The sequence below is a fragment of the Semicossyphus pulcher genome, unplaced genomic scaffold (genome assembly GCF_022749685.1).
Source record: "Semicossyphus pulcher isolate SPU_LCO1_2020_fin unplaced genomic scaffold, fSemPul1.0.p SCAF_5, whole genome shotgun sequence".
Taxonomy (NCBI): domain Eukaryota; kingdom Metazoa; phylum Chordata; class Actinopteri; order Labriformes; family Labridae; genus Semicossyphus; species Semicossyphus pulcher.
Genome location: NW_027211726.1, coordinates 16,790,001 through 16,808,532, shown reverse-complemented (window position 1 = coordinate 16,808,532; position 18,532 = coordinate 16,790,001). Strand labels below are relative to the sequence as shown.

General features: G+C 42.9%; 1 protein-coding gene across 1 annotated transcript in view; it reads right to left on the bottom strand.

The window, feature by feature from the left end:
* The window catches only part of clasp2 (cytoplasmic linker associated protein 2), a 63,162-nt gene that overhangs the window by 18,147 nt on the left and 26,483 nt on the right, over positions 1–18,532 (bottom strand). Inside the window, exons 8-25 of the mRNA XM_069681021.1 lie at positions 13,382–13,522; positions 10,201–10,274; positions 9,966–10,058; positions 9,727–9,872; positions 9,334–9,469; positions 9,156–9,226; positions 8,985–9,044; positions 8,786–8,863; positions 8,446–8,613; positions 7,003–7,043; positions 6,484–6,636; positions 5,847–5,870; positions 4,883–4,900; positions 4,127–4,228; positions 3,860–3,886; positions 2,940–2,966; positions 1,537–1,710; positions 1,257–1,301 (exon numbers count right to left, since the gene is read on the bottom strand). Of these exons, the coding sequence (XP_069537122.1) occupies positions 1,257–1,301; positions 1,537–1,710; positions 2,940–2,966; positions 3,860–3,886; positions 4,127–4,228; positions 4,883–4,900; positions 5,847–5,870; positions 6,484–6,636; positions 7,003–7,043; positions 8,446–8,613; positions 8,786–8,863; positions 8,985–9,044; positions 9,156–9,226; positions 9,334–9,469; positions 9,727–9,872; positions 9,966–10,058; positions 10,201–10,274; positions 13,382–13,522 (1,578 nt within the window). The remainder of the gene's footprint in view (positions 1–1,256; positions 1,302–1,536; positions 1,711–2,939; positions 2,967–3,859; positions 3,887–4,126; positions 4,229–4,882; positions 4,901–5,846; positions 5,871–6,483; positions 6,637–7,002; positions 7,044–8,445; positions 8,614–8,785; positions 8,864–8,984; positions 9,045–9,155; positions 9,227–9,333; positions 9,470–9,726; positions 9,873–9,965; positions 10,059–10,200; positions 10,275–13,381; positions 13,523–18,532) is intronic.

Here is an 18,532-nt window from a genome sequence, read left to right as displayed (position 1 = left end):
ACAAGCAAGCGGCGCTGCTGCCGTCACAGATCATGTCGGCGGGATGATCGAGGCAGGCTTTTCAGTGCGTGTATTCCAGTTCTCGGTAGAACGCCGTGGTTACATAAACAGGCTGGTAACGGAGCGGACGTTCTGCAGAGTGTTTGCTTTTAGCGGCTACACCTGCAGCGCACACTCGAGACGGTGAGCTTTCATTCAGTGTTAGTCACCAGGCTTGTCATGCTATTAAACATAGATTTGTACATCATTAGAAACAGTAGATAACACACTATAACTAACACAACTGCAGCCAGTCTGTTTGTATTTATTTTATAAAGAATCGTGTCGTTCCACCTGGACTCTCTCTCCTTCAAGTATGGTAAAAGTAGGAGAGGAGTTTTTTAGAGGAAAATAGACTTAAAAGTCCCAAATAATAAAAAGTATGATTATTAAATGTAAATAAAAACACACCACTTTATCTGGTATCATTTCCGGGACTTTTTTAAAACAAAAATAAATATCACAGAACAAAACGTAATCGCAACGTCAGTTTTTCCAACATCGTGTCGCCCCAAATTGGAACCAGTTATTTCTGGCAAATAAAAGTATAACTTTTTAAGGATTTATTAATTATCCAGAACACTGACAAACCAAATGTTCAAAGTTCAGATGAGATGCTCCCTAAAGAAGCTCAGGACTGCTGGTCTCACATTTATATGAAACATAAAGATGATGATCACAAACACTCAGTCGATCATCCTGCGTCTCACACACAAACACACAGAACAGAAAAGGAAGTGATTTGAGATTTATTAGAGCGGTAGAGGAGTGGGAGGGGGGCGAGGAGGGGTCTGTGATTATATCCAGCGGCATCGCAATCAACTTCACCGTTCATTGCTCTGTTCATCAGCCTCAGCATCTAAACCCAGCCAATCAGGGTTAATCACAGCCTACCAATGTGCTGCCCGGGAGGAGCGTTCACCAGCCACTGACAACACGTTAGTGCAGAGAGGGAGGAGGGACGTCCATAATGCATTGGAATCAGGGGAACCAATCATAACAACACAGCCATGTAGTCAGAGACAGGTTAGAGAGGTGGGCTCTGAGAAGCTGAGCTGCAGCTCGATGGAGGGATCAGGAAGAGGAAGGAGAGATTGTGAGGTTTGTAGTTATTGGTGGAGATTAAGAATGAGGGATGGAGGGATGATTTCAAGATGATGACAGATTGAGGGAAGGATGAGGATAGCAGGATGGTCCGGTCGAGGTTGCAGCCTTACCTCCTCTGCTCGCGCCGTTGTAGATGGAACTAATGCTGGAAGGAGCTAGAGGACAGAAGCAGCAGGGGGAGGAAGAGGAGGAGGAACAGGTGGAGAGAGAGCAGGAGAGGGAAACTGTGTTTACAGGCGAACATCTAACTTTGAAGCAGTCATTGGACACAAAGACTTTATGTTTTTAGTTATAATGTATGAAGCAAAACCCGATCCAAACAGAAGGAAAAAGAAACATTTGTGTGCACGTTTATGTTACATTAACCGTTTATTACACTATAACACTCACCAACAGATAGGCGGGTGGGGGAGGAGTCTCTGGAGCAGCCCTGGCTGCGAGGGATGCGGCTGCGTCTGTGTCCGTCTCCACCGCTCCCGGCCAGCACCCTGTGGGCCCCCGAGCTCATGGTGCTCAGGGCCGTACTCGTCAGCACTCGACCCGGGGAGCCGCTCCGACTGCCAGCTTCAGAGAGACGCAGAGACAGAGAGAGAGAGGAGAACAGAATACAGAGAAAAGGAAAAAGTAAAGTCAGCAATAACCTTTAAACATACAGACATAACTAATCCCAATTTAATGTGAGAAAAAGATGGCGACAAAGACAGATTCTACTGCTCTTCTCTTAGTGCCACTACTTTCCAACCACTTCCATAACATACAATGAGCCTAATAAAGATGGACAGAACTTAATGACACACTTTTTATTGTTTGATGGGACTGGAAAGAGGATTTTAGGGGCAAGGGGAGGTGAAAACCACAGCTAAAGGAACCTTACAATGTAAGATGAGTTGACACATATTTGCACAAACTCTTTAATAACCCAATTCCTCCTCCCCATGACATCCCGTCTCCACCTGATAACCCAGAGAGTCTAAATCTATAACTCGTGTTACTATTAGACAAACAAGAGGAGAAGCTGCGGCTGGACATGACGTGAGGGAAGAGACATTTTTCGGGAACAAGCTCCGACACATGAAGGAGACCAGACTCTCTCACACTCTCTCTCACTGACACACAGACACTCAACTAAAGACACAAACACATGGATAGTCTGTTTCTACGTTTGTACTTGTGACAAAGTGCTAAATAAATGCATTTAAATAAAAAGGAAAAAGCTAAATATGGATTGTTTTGGTATTCTTAGGACACCTTGATCACCCCTTATAACTTTACATTCATACTGAAGCTGAAAACATTTTAATTCTTACACTTTTTAATCATAAAGAAAGCTTGGAACTACGTAACTCTCTGCTTTACATCTAGAAATGTCTATAATACTGCTACATGTGCTGCAGACTGAAGCTTTCATATCATTGCATGATCCAAAACATATATACCGTTATCTATACCCATATATTGGTCAGGGTATTAGCTTTTCCGTGTAAACTATGTAAAAAGCATCATTACAACAAACAGTACAACTCCAGAGGGGATGTGTGTTTCTTTAAGGCTACATCCACGCACACATAAGAGTGCAGAAAGACAAGGCTCCCAATGCGGTGCGTTTAGCATGATCATAGAACAGCCATGTTAACAGTCTAGTGACTACAAGTCCCAGCATGCCTCAGCCAGAGTGGGAGGAGCCTTAAGTGACCTTTCTAGGTGCACGTGAAGGAGGGGGGAAGTCAGAGCAACAGAGGAAAGGCAGTAAATATAAAGAGAGCGGGTAAAAAGAAGTAGCGTTGTAATCTTACCACCGACAGGGGTAGCAGACTGAGATCCTGAGCCATTAGGCCCATTGGTTGGGAGGAGGGGGGAAGCAGAGGCCAGGGGTAAGGAACAGCAGATTAAACCAAATGAATTAACAGCGCAAACTTAAAGAAATAAACGCCATGGGGGTCAGAACACAGAGTTTGATGGGAGCGCATCCGGGTGTTCCATATCAAGAATGAAGGCGAAGCTGAAGCACTTTGAGAACATAAATCCATTAAAGAGGAAACAGCTACTGAAAACACACACACACTGAACCAGCTGCGGATGGAAGCCTGGGAAAAGCAGTGCATGTTGGGAAAGGCTGGCATACGAATGAAGCGAAGCCTGTTTCACAATGAGTAAAAAAAACTCAAAGTAAATATGTTTAAAAATATCCACACACTCCATCACACTCACACACACGGAGAGATCTTTCTGAGCCTCTGTTCAGCTGCCATTTCCTCTGCTTCTGTTCGAGAGTTATTCTGAGTTTTGAGCTTTGAATTCTGGATCAAACATTTTTTAAACTCTTTTATCTAAATGTCCGGGTCTGATTGGTGCACTGGGATGTTGTCCAATCACTGTCCACTTTTAAACAGGTGTCCAAACCTGCACAGGAGCCATCATGCTATAAGCGATAGCAGTTAGCTCAGCGGCTTGTGTTCTGTCATGATGTGTTTTTAATAACCTAAATGACAGCCAGAGCCAGGCTAGAGCAGCGTGAATATACTGTTCACCACAGCATCCCATCAGTGATGAGACACGGCATGCACAGGAAAACACACATTAAAACACACACACTCTTCTTTACACAAAAACACCTTGATCAGAATGAGAGCAATAGCAGGTGGGACACCAAGCCCACTGTGGTACACAAACACACACACACACACACTCTGACTCTGACACACAAACAGAATACCTGGTGTGCAATCGGATTCGTCGGAACCTGAAGGCACAAAAACATTCACATGGAGCTTATCGTCACCGTGAAGGCAACAGGAAATGAAACTCCAAAATAAGAGCCTGAAAAACTCCAAACACACACTCCTCCTGGAAGCTCACACACACACACCGTTCTCTTGCAAAGTGTGATCATGTAATGTGATAAGTGGACTTGATACCGAGAATGTTTCCATCACAGCTTAAAGTCATGCTGTGTGTTCAGTATGACTCAGGGGGTACATACGTTGTGACTGGGAGACCATCTTGGTGCGGCTGCGTCCTCGCGAGTCCACCTGGCTCGACATGCTGCTGGCGGTGGACAATGGCTGCTTGGTACGTACACGGCCTGTATGTGTGCGGAGGGAAAATACGAAATACAATAAAATAAACACACAGTTCTGCTTCTTCTGATTAGTTATGAGGTCACAGACCGAATGAAGCAGAGAACCTAAAAAGCGCTACAGCTAGGAAAAGCTGGAAGCGGCTGAGCTAATGTCAGATCCTAAACTACACACTCAAGATTCAGCCGGGTGCAGACACAGATAAATACACCAGGGATGCTTTAGTGGTTTAGGAACCAGTCTGAGTTAGTTAATTGTTGATTGATTGGGTGAAAATAAAAAATGTCTTGTAATTGTGAGATATTTCTGCAATCCAATTCATTCTTCTCATTCATTTTAGCCCCTGCAGTATATCATCAAATCAATTTACTACTACATTTTCTGTTTTTTTAGGCCATTCTTCTGTTAGAATCATCATGAGAACTACTCAGAAAACATTAAAGCAATGATTAGATTGCCCAATTAATGCTTGATCTAAGATGGCAGATTTCAAGATTTAAATTGAGAGCAACACAGAAAGTATCGGAGTATACTGATTCCTGGTGGTTCCTCTGCAGATGACAACAGACTTAGACTCTAGGTGTCAGTTTTGTCAACTTTAAAACTACAACATCCCTTTGAAAAAGCCCACACACACGTCCACCTAACCACGATCTTACCATTGTCTGACCTGGTCCCTACAGACAGACAAAGAAGGAGCAGGTTGTAAAAAACATATTTCACCTGATTTAAAGAGAATAGCACTAAAATAACACATCCTAAATACCCTAATAAAGCACCAAAAGCCGAATGAGACCTTAGGACAGCCGTTTTTTGGCTGGCAGCGCCAATTTTCTATACAAAACCAATGCAGTTCAGTGTTTTCAGCACTCAGCAAAAACGCACTCGACGTCAGCTGTTTTTTGACGGTGTTATATAATCGTTCAACTTTTGGAGCACCGCCGCGCTCGTCAATGTCACTTCTCTGTCACTGACAGTCTATGGTCAGTGACCAATCAAAATCAAGAAGGGGCGGGACTTCAGATATCCACTTTGTCAACAACAATGGCGGAGGAGAAGCTAATCGCTTCGTTTCTTCGAGGGTACAATTTCCAGGTCTAGTGCTGCTTATGCCAGGACACGATTCCTTTACATTGTTTTTATGTTTCTTTGTAAAATGTTATTTAATAAAATCAAATATTAAGCATACCGAGCATTTAAAACCTGATTTAACGGTCGCTACCAAGAGAAGCAGAAGTGCCGCAAGACAATTTTCGTAACCTAGCAACAGTATGCGCCGGTGAGGAGCGCTCTGAAATTGAGGTCGTGGGTGCTGCCAGCGCAAAAAACGGCGTAAATGGACACAGGCCCAATGCAGGTGTTGACAGATTATTTCTGTATTAAAAACAAGATTAAACTGTTATAAAGCAGAAGATGGTATTAGATGTGTAATTAATTTGATTTATGATGTGCCGAGTATGTTGATACAAAGGGTTGAATGTAATGACAGCAGGGGGCGCTGTGGCCACACTCTGCAACAAAAGGAGTTGACATGGACTGGAATGAGATGAGGGAGTAGAGAAAGAAAAAAAGGAAAAAGCATGTGTAGGCTGCAGCTGGTGAAGCAGAGTGAGATGATCTTACCATCCGTTTTATCAGAGGCATCATCTTTAGTAGCAGAGAGAGAAGAAGAAAGTGATGGAGGAAATAAAAGGAAAGAAACGAAAGGAAACAAAAAGCAAAGGAGTGATACAAATGATTGTTGAAGTCAAAGAAACAGAAGGAAAAGGAACCCAAGAAGGGGGGAAATGAGAAGAGAAAGTGACATTAACAAAGAAACATAAAATGATGAAAAGAAATTAAGAAAAGTGAGAAGACAAAGAGAAGAGAGGAGCACAGAGTCTATTAGTTTACAGAACATCTGTTTTACAGAGAACCGTGCAGATGCAGAGGAAACATCGAGACACAGACAGAAAGACAGGAGGATATTCATCTACAGATCATGCACACAGAGAATATCCATACGACACTTATACAGGACATACATTAACAGGCAATGAGCAGGCAGCAGGAAGAGAGGACGGGAGCGAGAGAGGAGAGAGGCCAGTCCAAGCACTGACGTGTGTGAGTGTGTAGGTCCAGTCTGATAATCCTGAGCTTTTACAGAGGAAGACTAACTTTATTAGCACTTCTTCTAAGCTGATCTGAAACCTCCATCACTGCTGATCACATGCTGTCTGACGTCTGATTAGTCATCTACCTCGACTGGCAGGGCCCTTACCCAATGAGGAGTAGGAACCAGGGGGCAGGCGGCCCGCTCCCTTGGTCTGTCCGACGTGCCGGTGCTTAGCGACTGCTGCTGCATTTACATCCACGTCACTACGGGAGCGCTGCAGGGAGGCTGCCGACACCCCACCTTTTGAACCCACAGGGACTGATAGGACAGGAGTGTGTGGGAGAAGGGATGGGAGGTGATGAGGGCATAAATACATCACAAACACATGCATGCACCACACTAAACCAACACAATACTGATATCATACAGAAACACACAAACAGCCCAGACACATATACGCATATGTGTGCGCACATGTGTGTAGTAACAAAAAAACAACAACAGGAAGTGGCTGTACGGGGCCGGACACAGGCAGATGTGAATGAGAATGATGGGAAATGGCTTTGTAGGAGCTGATGTCTGTCGTAGTGTGTGTGCCTTCACAGGAGCGAGTGAGCGTGAGAGTATGTGTTTGGGTGTGTGTGTGTGTGTGTGTGTGCGTGTGTTTGTGTGTGCTTGACTCACCTCGCCCTGGAGCTGCCGACCATTTAGAAGTCAGAGGGCGACTGAGAGAAGAGAAAGAAAAGTAGGTCAGTCCATGAAAACAAGAAAATGCAGAAAATCACAAAGATAAACATGCGACTAAGTTAAAAATCATTTACATTTTCCTTTTTTCCCTCAATGAAAAACAAAAATATTTCCTTGAAGTGGAGTGGAGTCATATTACACAGTTTTCCACAAGCATTGTGCAGGAATCCACATCAAATGTTAAAAATAGACACTCAAGAGTAAAAGAGGGCTGAATAAGTGCCAGTGTAAGAAGAAAATATGAGCTAATTTAACTAAATATTATGTTCTTTATATTTCTGATAGACAAAGACTGAGTATCACAGTGACTGGTCTTTTCATATTTAGAAAAAAAATTAAGTAAGATATAATACATCTTAATGAATGTTTACATGTGTAAATATATAATCTGGAAGATTTACATTTAAATAAATCAGTCATTATCTATGGCTTAATGAGGTAACACAATGGTGATTGAGCCTATGGCCCTCTGATGAAAGCCTTTGCATTTGCAGTATATAGTGTTATTATTGACTGGGTGTCTGTAGTGACATTCGCGGGAAAAAAATCACAAGCGGCGCCCAGTTAGTGACGCGTTTTCCATCACCCAGCAGTGGTTGGTCTGCCAGAGAGGGTAGGCGGAGCTAAGCGGCTGCTTTTCCGGTCTCTGCAAGTGTTGCGAGTAAACAGTAATCTACTATGGCTGAACAAACAAAGAAAAGATGGATGACTACAGACACAACCTCAACAATAAGTGAAAATCCAAAGAAAAAGAAACAAATTCGACGCTCAGATGAAACACTCGAAAAAGGAAAGCGACCGTCAGCGAGAAAAATCAAGAGTTACAACTGGTGCCGATCTTGGAGGCCTGGATATGTAGGTTACCATTTATTACCATTAGGTGCCGCCAAAGAGAACGAAACTGAAATCTTCAAAATTTTATCTTTAATGTTGCATTATAGCATTATAATTATGTTTTTAATAACATTTTGTAGTGTCTGTAAAGCCTCAGCCACAGATTTCATACGATGTACTTCCAAAGTAAAATAAGTCTTTTTTTCGCTCCATTTCGGCTTGCTTTGATATAAATTCTGCACATGAAATTTCACACAGAAACAAGAACAATAAAAAACCCAAAATGCTGAGAAGAAAAAGCCCTGAAAATGTTTTTCTTCTTCAAATTATGAAGCTTCAACACTCAAGGAAAAGTTACTTTCTAAAGAGGATAATAGTGAAAGTAAACTGAGGAGATTTGTGTGTAGGTCAACTGATGAAATCCTCAAAAAACACCTCTCAAAATTATTCTACCAAATGAATCCTCATTTCCTCGACTCAAAGCTACTCTCAAGATAAAACTAGAGATCTAAAGTGAACAATGGAGGAGCAGTGCTGAGGGTTTACTTGAGGCTCTCTTGAGAGGAGGACGAGGAGCGGTCGCTCTGGGGAAGTGAGGCCACGCTGCCAGAGCTCTTCAGGCAGGACTGAAGGGTCCTCTGGTACGACGACTCCAGGGAGTTGTAGAGAGCGTCGGCCTCCCCTGGGAAATGGTTCCTCAGACCCCAGTAGGCTCTGAGAGAGACAGCGGCGAAGAAGAAAAGCGGACAGAGGTGGACAAAGAAAGAGAGAAAAAGTGGGGAGTAAAAAGATGGGTTAGGAGGGATGGAGGAGGCGGTGAGATTTTAAACGTTACTCTTCTTTCATATAATTTAATTTTCAGTAAAAGCCGGCATGTGTGTCTTACTTGCGAGCCTCCACTCTGGCCTCTGAGTCTGCATCTCGAATTCCCTTCTTGATGCTCTCAACCAGAACTGCTGTGTGCCTGCAAGGCAAAGATATGGGAATAAAAAGGTGAAAACAGGTTTCAAATCCCATTTTCCCCCTTTGTAAACAACACTAATGTGAATCCTGCAAGGTCATTTCTTGATCTGAAACATCCTCACCTCTCTAGAGAGTGGGTCTGCCATTCCTGAAGCAGAAGGTCCAAGAAATCATAACACCGCCTGGTGACGACACATTTTTATCACTCATTATCATAATTTCATGGCATCATTATGATCTCATAGCTGTTAATTATGTTAGACCTGCTCATTACACCAGAATGTTAATCTCACCTTCTAACAGCCACCGACTTGGATGTGCAGTTACTGGTTATCAGGGGGATGAGCCGGGGGACGTGAGTGTGCTGCAGAGAGGACAGGAAATAGGAAGAAAGGGGGGGAAATCCAATAATCAGACGACAGCAGTAACTTACACTGACCACAATTATGTATGTGTGTTTGCAAAACTCACCCGTATGATGATGCGGATAGCCGACACACCAGAGGTGGCCATGACTTTGGCACAGTTGGGGATGAGGTTGAACAGGACGGGAACGATGGCTTCCGCTCCATGGTCAAATTTATTCCCCAGCACTGTAGAGAGGTGGCTGCAGGGAAACACACAGAACACTTAACAAACATGTTACATAAGCACAAAATATCATCCCAACTGAGGTTAAGGTGATAATAAACTTTATTGTGCCTTAAAGCATTTTAACAGCAGAGAAAAAAAAAGCTGTGTCCTGGCCATGAACATTACTTTCTGCAAACATACCCACAATGCAATGACTTTCATTTGACGGGTGTCTGCACTCATTTCAAATATACCCTCCAGTGACAGTACTATGTGTAAAGAAACACTCACGCCACAGTGATGCAGGCCTCTCGGACGACCTGTGAGCGCAGGTCTTTAGCCGACAGTTTGAAGGCTCCATCCAGGAGCCGTAGGTGCTGGTAGAAACAGTCATAGGTGGGTGCACCCGCCACCAACAAGGAGCGGATTTTCTTCAGCTGTCAAAAAAATTTAAAATTCAGAGATTAATTATCCAACAAAGCAGGGCCAAAAAAGAAAAAAGAAAATAGGTTGTGGTTGAATCAACTGACAGCAATGGCTCTCTGGTCCCAGTCGTGTTTGTCATCGGAGCAGATCTCACGGATCTTATTCAGGTTGTCCTCGAGATCCCTCGATGAGTAGATCTAAATGGAGACAAGGTGGAGGAATACAGGAGAGAAAGGAGGAAGCAGTCAGTCTCTCGCCAGTCTGACCTTGTTAGCCTGTACAGTTTAGTTATTAAATGGGATGAAAGTGTCTGCATCTATGCTCCTGTGTGTGGCGCACCTGGACTGAAGGGACATCCGTGAAGCCTTTAATGAAGTCCTCTTCATCCATTCCTCCGGTACTTTCCTTGGATACTAGAAAAAAAGAGCAGTCAATTAATATATATGTGTGTGTTTCAGCGCTGGCGGGTTTTGTGAACTCAAAATTATTTTTTTTAAAAACCCACAAGCACACTTCAAATTACACACACACAGTTAAGTCAGTGGGAGCAGCCTGTGTTTCTAATGGACTTCCTGGCAGTAATGGGCCTGTCAATCATATTTCTCTGGGGGGCTTGAAGCCCTGTGGACCACACCTCCTACATCTCCTTACCAGGGAGGCAGAGAGAAGTGGGAAAGACAAGACAAAAGATTGGAAGGAGGAGCTGAGAGGTGATCAAAAAGGATGGGAATGTTCAAAAGAGGGAAGAGGTTCACTAGGAGAAGAAGAAGCTGAAGGGAAGTGTACAAACAGAGACAGAGGTAGAAGAAGTGCTTTATTCCCTCCTTTTTCCTGGTGTTTTTTATACCTTACAGTGCTGCAGAGACATGTATGTTAAGACTCTATAAAGCCCTTGAAGAGCTGGATAACACTGATGTAGCCAGCTGTCTGTAGGAATGATCCTCTGTTATTGTCAGGGAGTAACATGGTCGCAGCCTGGCCGTAAAAGACCAACCAAACTCCATTCATTTTTTCATCATTTTTAGACCCGCCTTTACGAAATAGAAAGGCTAATAGCATGTTATAAGGGTGTGCAGTTATGGCAACATGTTGGCTGTGATATTAAAGACATTTTAAATAATTAAGGCAAATTAAAATGCATTCAGAATTTCTAAATAAAGTATTTTGTCACCTGTAATTACACAGGTATGAACACGCTATCGCACCTCTTTCTTTTGTTAGTCATTTTTCAAACTCTAGACTTTTGTCTCCTTCCAGTTAATGGCACAAATAAAATCTCCATCTCAGTGTGAATCTTGCTGTCGAGTGTTGCCAGAGTGTGTGGGCGGACTGTCGTCTAAATGCAAATGAAGACAACGGGGCCTCCCATCGCCACCATCACAGAAACACTCTCATGTAGCAAAATCCTCCCAAAAAAAGAAAGTGACGAGGCTATTTTTAAAGCTGCTTTACCAAAGAATCAAACGAGTGGGTCAAGGTTTAAGAAGTCCTGTGAGAGAGAAATACCCAGCATGCCCTTGACTTCAGCCTTTTACACCCGCTCCAAAATCAATAAGCTTGTAATGATCCAAGTGACAAGAGATCACAGTCTTGTGTTTCCACCCAGCAGAGCAAATGTAGCAGGACCGCGTTAGTAAAACACATCCACCTACGTGTATGTGTGCATGTATATGTGATATTGCTGACACAGATACATCAGCAGGAAATTGACTGTATGGTCGTGGGAACACAGCCTTATTCCAATAGAGAGAGAGAGAGAGAGAGAGAGAGGGAGACGGGGGAAATCAATACATGCAAAGACGAAGCAAACACAACACTAAAGCCGTCTACCGCAGGAGGAGGGTTTGGCAGGGAGGAGGGGGTTCTGTCGACGGGAAGGAGGGTAAAAACAGAGTCTGCTGCAGATGTGAGGCGGCTGATAAGAACATGAGAGTGTATCAGATTTCTGAGGAGACAGAGGGAGGGTGTGTCGCTGTGCTGTTGCATCCTTTTCCCCAAAGTCAGTCCCTGTTATATGCCGTCTGACTACTAATATGCAGACAGAGAGCCTTTAAACAGAGGAATTCATGTGCACATTGGTACAGGTCAGTTATTTCAATTAACCAGACAGTGGGTTTCATCCCTTAGAATATGTGGGCCATTTTTTCCAGTATTTTATATAATGTTCAAAACGTAATCTTAAGGAAAAGGTCAGTCTCTCCATACAGAGTATTTCGTTGACAGTCGCAGTCCAGTCATGCTGAGATGGTGGGTTTGTCTGATGTCTGTGTGATGGCTTTCTTGCTTGCAGCCAAAAGTACTTTATAAAGACATCCATCCTGGGTATAGGTATAAGGTGACAAAAGAGCAGGGCCGGGTTTAAAAAGAAATAGATTTTTCCGATTCTCATTTGAATGACCCTATATCGATTAATAAATCCTGAGATCGATCTTTTAAAATATCTGTAAAAACGTGTCTGATCACTCATGTTTCTGAGCGCTCCTGAACGCAGCACGACTCAACCGAAACATGGCAGTGAGGTAGACATGCCAGGACTCGTTTACTGCACCTACTACGGAGACATCACTGATCGCTGACAGACTCTTTTTATTGCGTGTGCGTCCATGAATGTGCAAGTTAGTTTTGCACTGATGTTTATGCTACTCCCTGTTAGCGTCGGCTTTGGCCACGAGTGTATTTTCGGCGTGTTGTACAGTCTGCCTTTCGCCATAACTCTGAGTCTCATGTGGTTTTGTTCTTTGCGCCATGAGATCCCGTGGCCAAATCTTGCACAAGTTGAACCCCAGTTCGTTTAATCAAAACCATGAGCCAGATGTTCAGACTAATAATCTGAGAATGTGAATCGGAATTGAATCGAGAAATCCTTAACGATACCCAGCCCTACAAAAGAACAATCAACCTCTAATCCAAAAATGTCTTTAAAGTCTTAACTAAATGGTTTCACATGCAGCAAGGCCATAAAATGAACTGAAAAGGTTCAGGCACCCGGACTCTCACAAAACACTATTTCAAACTGCAAAGTATTTGAAGATGACAGTGATTCTTCACAAGCATTTGAAGGACGATTTAAGAGACTTCACATAGTTACTGTTACGTGTTATGGGAAAACTCTATTTAGAAAATGTATCCACACGTCCTGACTAAATCGGTAAGAACATCAGACAAAAACCTCCAAGCTGGCAGACAGCTAAAGTCTTGTCAGGCTTAAGATATAGAAAAAGCATGGCGACATTTGTTGACCCACGTAATTCCAGCTGTCATTTAAGTTCTTGTGTGAACAAAATGCTTTATGTCCTTAGCCTCCTTTAGGGCCCTTTGTCAAGCTGTGGGATGTCAATTATTTCTGCAGCTTTAAATAACCTAATAGTGACAGCTTGTAACACTGAATATAGAAACATGATGCACGCTGGAAATGCAGTTATAGTGACCTCTGCATGGATGAAAATAACTAAACTTGGAGGACACATATAAACATGTATGTACAAACTGTGTGTGTTAATATACAGTAAGTTAAGTTTACCGAGCTTGCCCCCGGTGGCGCTGGGCCTGCGTGCAGCAGAGGACTCTGCAGGTTTCTTGGGAACTTTTGGGACCTTGAAGGCAGCCTGGGCCGAGAAAGAGCGATTCCCATCCGTGCTGTCATCGTCCTCAAAACTGCGATCTGCAGGGAGAGGGCGGAGAGAAGAGCGTTAGTGTCTGTGCTGTAGGCAAACTTTTTGCAAAAGTTGTTACACAATATTGCAAATCATCATCATGAAAACAGACGATTAATTGTTTAAACACAGTAGAGTGATGATTGTATAAATTCACAAACTGCATTGCATTGGGATCTTTTAAAATACAACAAATACAGAATAACATTAAAGTTTCTTAAGAATGTTAGAAAAGCATCAACAGCTACACACAATTGTTTGTATTATGTTCAATAATAAAGGTATTACTTCTGCAGACCCTGAAGTATTTCAAAGCACACTGGTTTTTATTTGACTCTTTTCTGCAGAACATAAAAAGCTTAAGGCCATTTGAAGACCGAAAAGTAAAGATAAGAAGCAAAGAACGGGGGAGGTTGTACTCTACAGAGAGCTTGGTCAGGAATCACTAAATCAATACTAATTACACACACGGCACTGGAAAGCAGAAAAAGGCAAACCCACACACATACGATCACTTCTAAGAGCCCAGAAACACCGAAAAAAAGATTCAAAGAGACTGACAGAACCCTCTGCAACACAAATCCTCAATCTGCATGCTAGCAGAAATAAAGCTAGCTAGGATGCTAACAGTAAAACTAGCAACAACAGTGCAGTATCTTGAACGTGCATCAACCAATGAAAACACTTGTGGACAACAATATGCAAGGACACACACACACACAGAAGTGAACTGTGGAGATGAAAGTGTTGGCATAGGAATGCAGTTGCGCTCCGGTCGCTCTGACAACCCGCCGTGCAGAAATGCGCCAAAGCCACCACCCTACACCTTGACTCATGCATCAACTTACCTACACAGTCAACATGCTAAATCTATTGACAGCATGCATGTGTGTACATACAAGCTACATGCTAACAGGGAGTGCACAGCCTATTGTTTCAAGCTCAGGTTATGTTACCTGTGCGTGTACAGGAAGAAATATAAACATAATCTGCTGTTAAACAACATTAGGCACACACACACACACATACGCCTACACACCCAGCTCCATCCCTGCACTCACAGTCACAGATCCGCTGGCAGATAAGACGCCTCATACTTCTGGGAGGGCGTGGTATCAGGGTCCCCCCTCTTCTCCAAGCCGTACCCCAAAAACACACACACACCTCACACACACATCACAGTGGGTCTACACACACACACACACACACACTTCACATCACCGTCCGCAAACCCCTCCACCCATACAAGTGCCGGCATTTTCTTTCACTCCATCTACCTCTCTTCTCTCCCTCCCTCCCTCTCTCTGTCTCTCTCCCAGCATCTCTCCTCCTCCTTCCCTCAGCAGCCTCACAGCCAATCAGAGCAGAGGTGACATCATGGTGTTGCAGCCAGTGCGGAGGCAGGACTATGAATGTGTGTGTATGTGTGTGATGGGAGAGAAAGGGAGAGTCACACACAGAGACACCCCAGGAATATTAACAGGCCAGGGCTTCTCTGTGTCGCCGCCAGACCAGCTAACCTAAACTCATTACCATTGACGACACACACTCTGCAGCCTCACACACACACACGTAATTGTCAACAGCCTCTTAACACACTTTTTATGCAGCTTCTTTTACCTGTGAGACAACACATGTATTAACTCTATGTTCACACACACAAGAGAACAAAGGATGATGGAGCGATCATTAATGGAGGGATGTGGGGAGGGTGAAGGGGAGTTAAAGACCACACCCCTCCAGCTGAGGCCTTGACCCTCCCACAGACAGTGCAGCCAGTGGACAGTGACATATGTTTTGACACTGAATTCAAAATGAAACAATGACAGTGTGTCCTATTAGCTTGACACTGCAATAAGATAGTATACAACATCTTACACATCAAGGTATTTCTATTAAAGTGGGTTTTGTAAGAGATTGAAAGCAAAGACTAATGGTGGAAAAGTAATAAACTAATTAAAACATAAGTAAACAAACTCATCTGTTCCACCAAAACTGATGTAAACACCACCAAACATTCTTAAAGATAAAAGTGATCCTGCACCGTGTTAGTCTATATCTTCCCACACTACATATATAAGGAACACACAGCTGATCCCTATCAAATCAGATGAATGAAATTGTTTCCACAATGAAGTTATAGCTCATCCTCTTGCAGACCAGGCTTCTAAACAACTGTTTTGTCTCAACTTCAAGCTCTATGAAGACTACAAGATGCCTTTTTCAGAATAAACACCGTTATGACACAAATTAAACAAATACAGTCAAATTCATTCCAAGCCTCAGACATCAGTTTAGTGAATTTAATTGCTTTCTAACTAAAGCCAACGGTCCATTAGCAGCATTCAGTCATGCATCCAGGGTCTTGGCATTGATTAGCATCACTGTTAGCATTATTTGCATCTCCTGCTTTTGTCTAGTCAGACCCCACGGGAGTACACGTCTCTGGGTGAAGGGCAGAGCACAGACACCAGAGAGAGAGAGAGAGAGAGAGAGAGATTGAAAGAGTCAGACAGAGAGAGACAGAAAGAGAGAGAGCAACACAGAGAGAGATAGATAAAGGGAGAGTGAGAGAGAGACACAGACAGACAGCTAGAGGGGAGAGAGAGACATACAGACAGTTAGAAACGGAGACAGAGAGAGACAGATAAAGAGAGAGAGAAAGACAGAAAGACAGACAGAGCAAGAGACGGATAAAGAGAGAGTGAGAGAGAGACAGACAGACAGCTAGAGGGGAGAGAGAGACATACAGACCGTTAGAAACGGAGACAGTGAGAGACAGATAAAGAGAGAGAGAAAGACAGAAAGACAGACAGAGCAAGAGACGGATAAAGAGAGAGAGTGAGAGAGAGGCAGAGCCTTGTAGAGAGCAGACTGCACACATGCTGTTGCCATGGTGACTTGTGCAGACCAGTTTCTCTAATGAATGAAGCAACAAACAGGGAAAAGATGTTCAGTGAGCTCGTTTGGACACAAAGATATACAATTTAGTTTATCAACAGTTTATTCACTGACGTCAAGCTGCTTTATTTAATCAGGATTGTGTTTAAATATTCCTGCAGCAGCATCAGTGTGTCCATGAACACACCACACTGTTAAATAATATGGCCCAACATGCAAATAACAAGTTATCCATACGCAGATACAGAAACAGGCTCACACACACACACAGTGAGATATTAGCTCCAGCATGTACCAGGCAGTGTTGCCATGGAAACTCCAGGCTGAGATCCCCCTCTCTTTCTCAGTTTCAGAAAAAGACTGAAATAACAGCAGAGAGCACGGCTGCGTTTCATACACAGAGCCGACAGACATCCAGAAATAATCAGTCAGAGGTCAGAGTACGACATGTTTAAAAACATCTGCAGGAACACGCAGCAGGGCTTCACTGGGTCAATCCCTAATCCGTGTGGGAATAATCCCAGAGCATTTCCCAGCCTAAAAACAAATATAATCTACATGCAAGGTCACACAGACTTGCAGAAGTACTTTAGTGATTAAACGTCAGATCTGTGAACACAAACCCACACACACAAACAGATACTCAGTTGTGACCACATGATGGCAGCACTGGCTCTGTTCCCACCTCTAGATCATCTCATGTATTAAAGAGGGACACAGAAGCACTGCAGGAAATACGATGAGAGTGAATGTGTGTGTGCAGACACATTAAATGAAGATATTTCTGTAGTAGAGTGCATGTTTAAAACCCTGGGTGAAATTCTACTAGATTAAATATCCACTATTTAAAAAATTAAAGGACCAGACATAACTTAAATGTTTTTAAGTGAACAAAATAACACGTGCAAGGTTGTAAGACAGGAGACATCCAGCAATAACAATCAAGCCAAATAACATCATCCAACTTCACAAAATCGTACCTTCAAGGTCGAGTAGTTGTGCCATTTTTTGAGAGGTGTATTTCCACCTCAATGCTCAGCACAACATATTTTAAAGACTTTTTTGACAACACAGAAGTCAAAGTAAAGCCAACAAAGTCCCATCACTCCGAATAACAAGAGCCATATGGTACAACTTAAATACATACAAATCCCTACCTTTAAAGCTTCCCTACTCATTTGTGGGAAGAGCAAACCTGACATAAACAAAGGAAAACTAGAGCTTCTCCTGACCAAAAACAGGAATTTTCCCCTTGGTACTGAAATTATACTAAATGTTATAAACTTAAATAATTTGTAAAAAGGCCTTGAATCATTTTATTGGAGCAAAACGTACAGTCCTGATGTGTTGCATCAGTCACAGGAGTTCATGTGATGGTGTGCATAACTAATTCTGACCAGTTGAATTCGTGCACACTGGAGCTTAAGGCTCCAACATAATGCCTCTGTTAGTAGAACACATGTATTACAGTTAAAAAATCTCAACATGCGACTCAAAGCACAACCAGATGTCTTCTGAGGTATAAGACTAACTACACAGAAAGCCTGTGTTTGTGCTGTAAACTGCAGAGGAACATATTCCCACACTGAACATATTCCCACACTGAACTCAGTGAGAATTGCGACAGAACCAAACCAGCACAGCAAGAACCGCTGTTATAAAGCTCATGACTGCGCTGTCTCCAAAGTAAACTACAAGAGGTATGCGTGTCAATACAAAACTAGACTACGAAGCCTGCAGCTGTTCCTGCACAAACCTACTGTGTCCAACTAAAGGTTATGCACACTTAGACTACGTCCGATTGTGATATCAATACCTGCATCAGCCTCCGATGCTCTCTAAGATGCAGTATCGGCGAATATGCACTGATCCAATTAAAATGTAGTGATTATTACATTCAAAAAGTAGGCATACAGCAAGTGCTACTACTCCACTAACAAAAATAATACACACATAATAAGAAAAATAACAATACAGTATATAAGTAAACATAAGCGAATATCATACAGACTCATTAGGATGATTGCTGAGTAATGAGCCACTAATTAGTGCAAAGGAGGATGTTATTACTCAGGAACACATGTGGAATAAATGTGCTTCATGCCTTAAAATTGTCT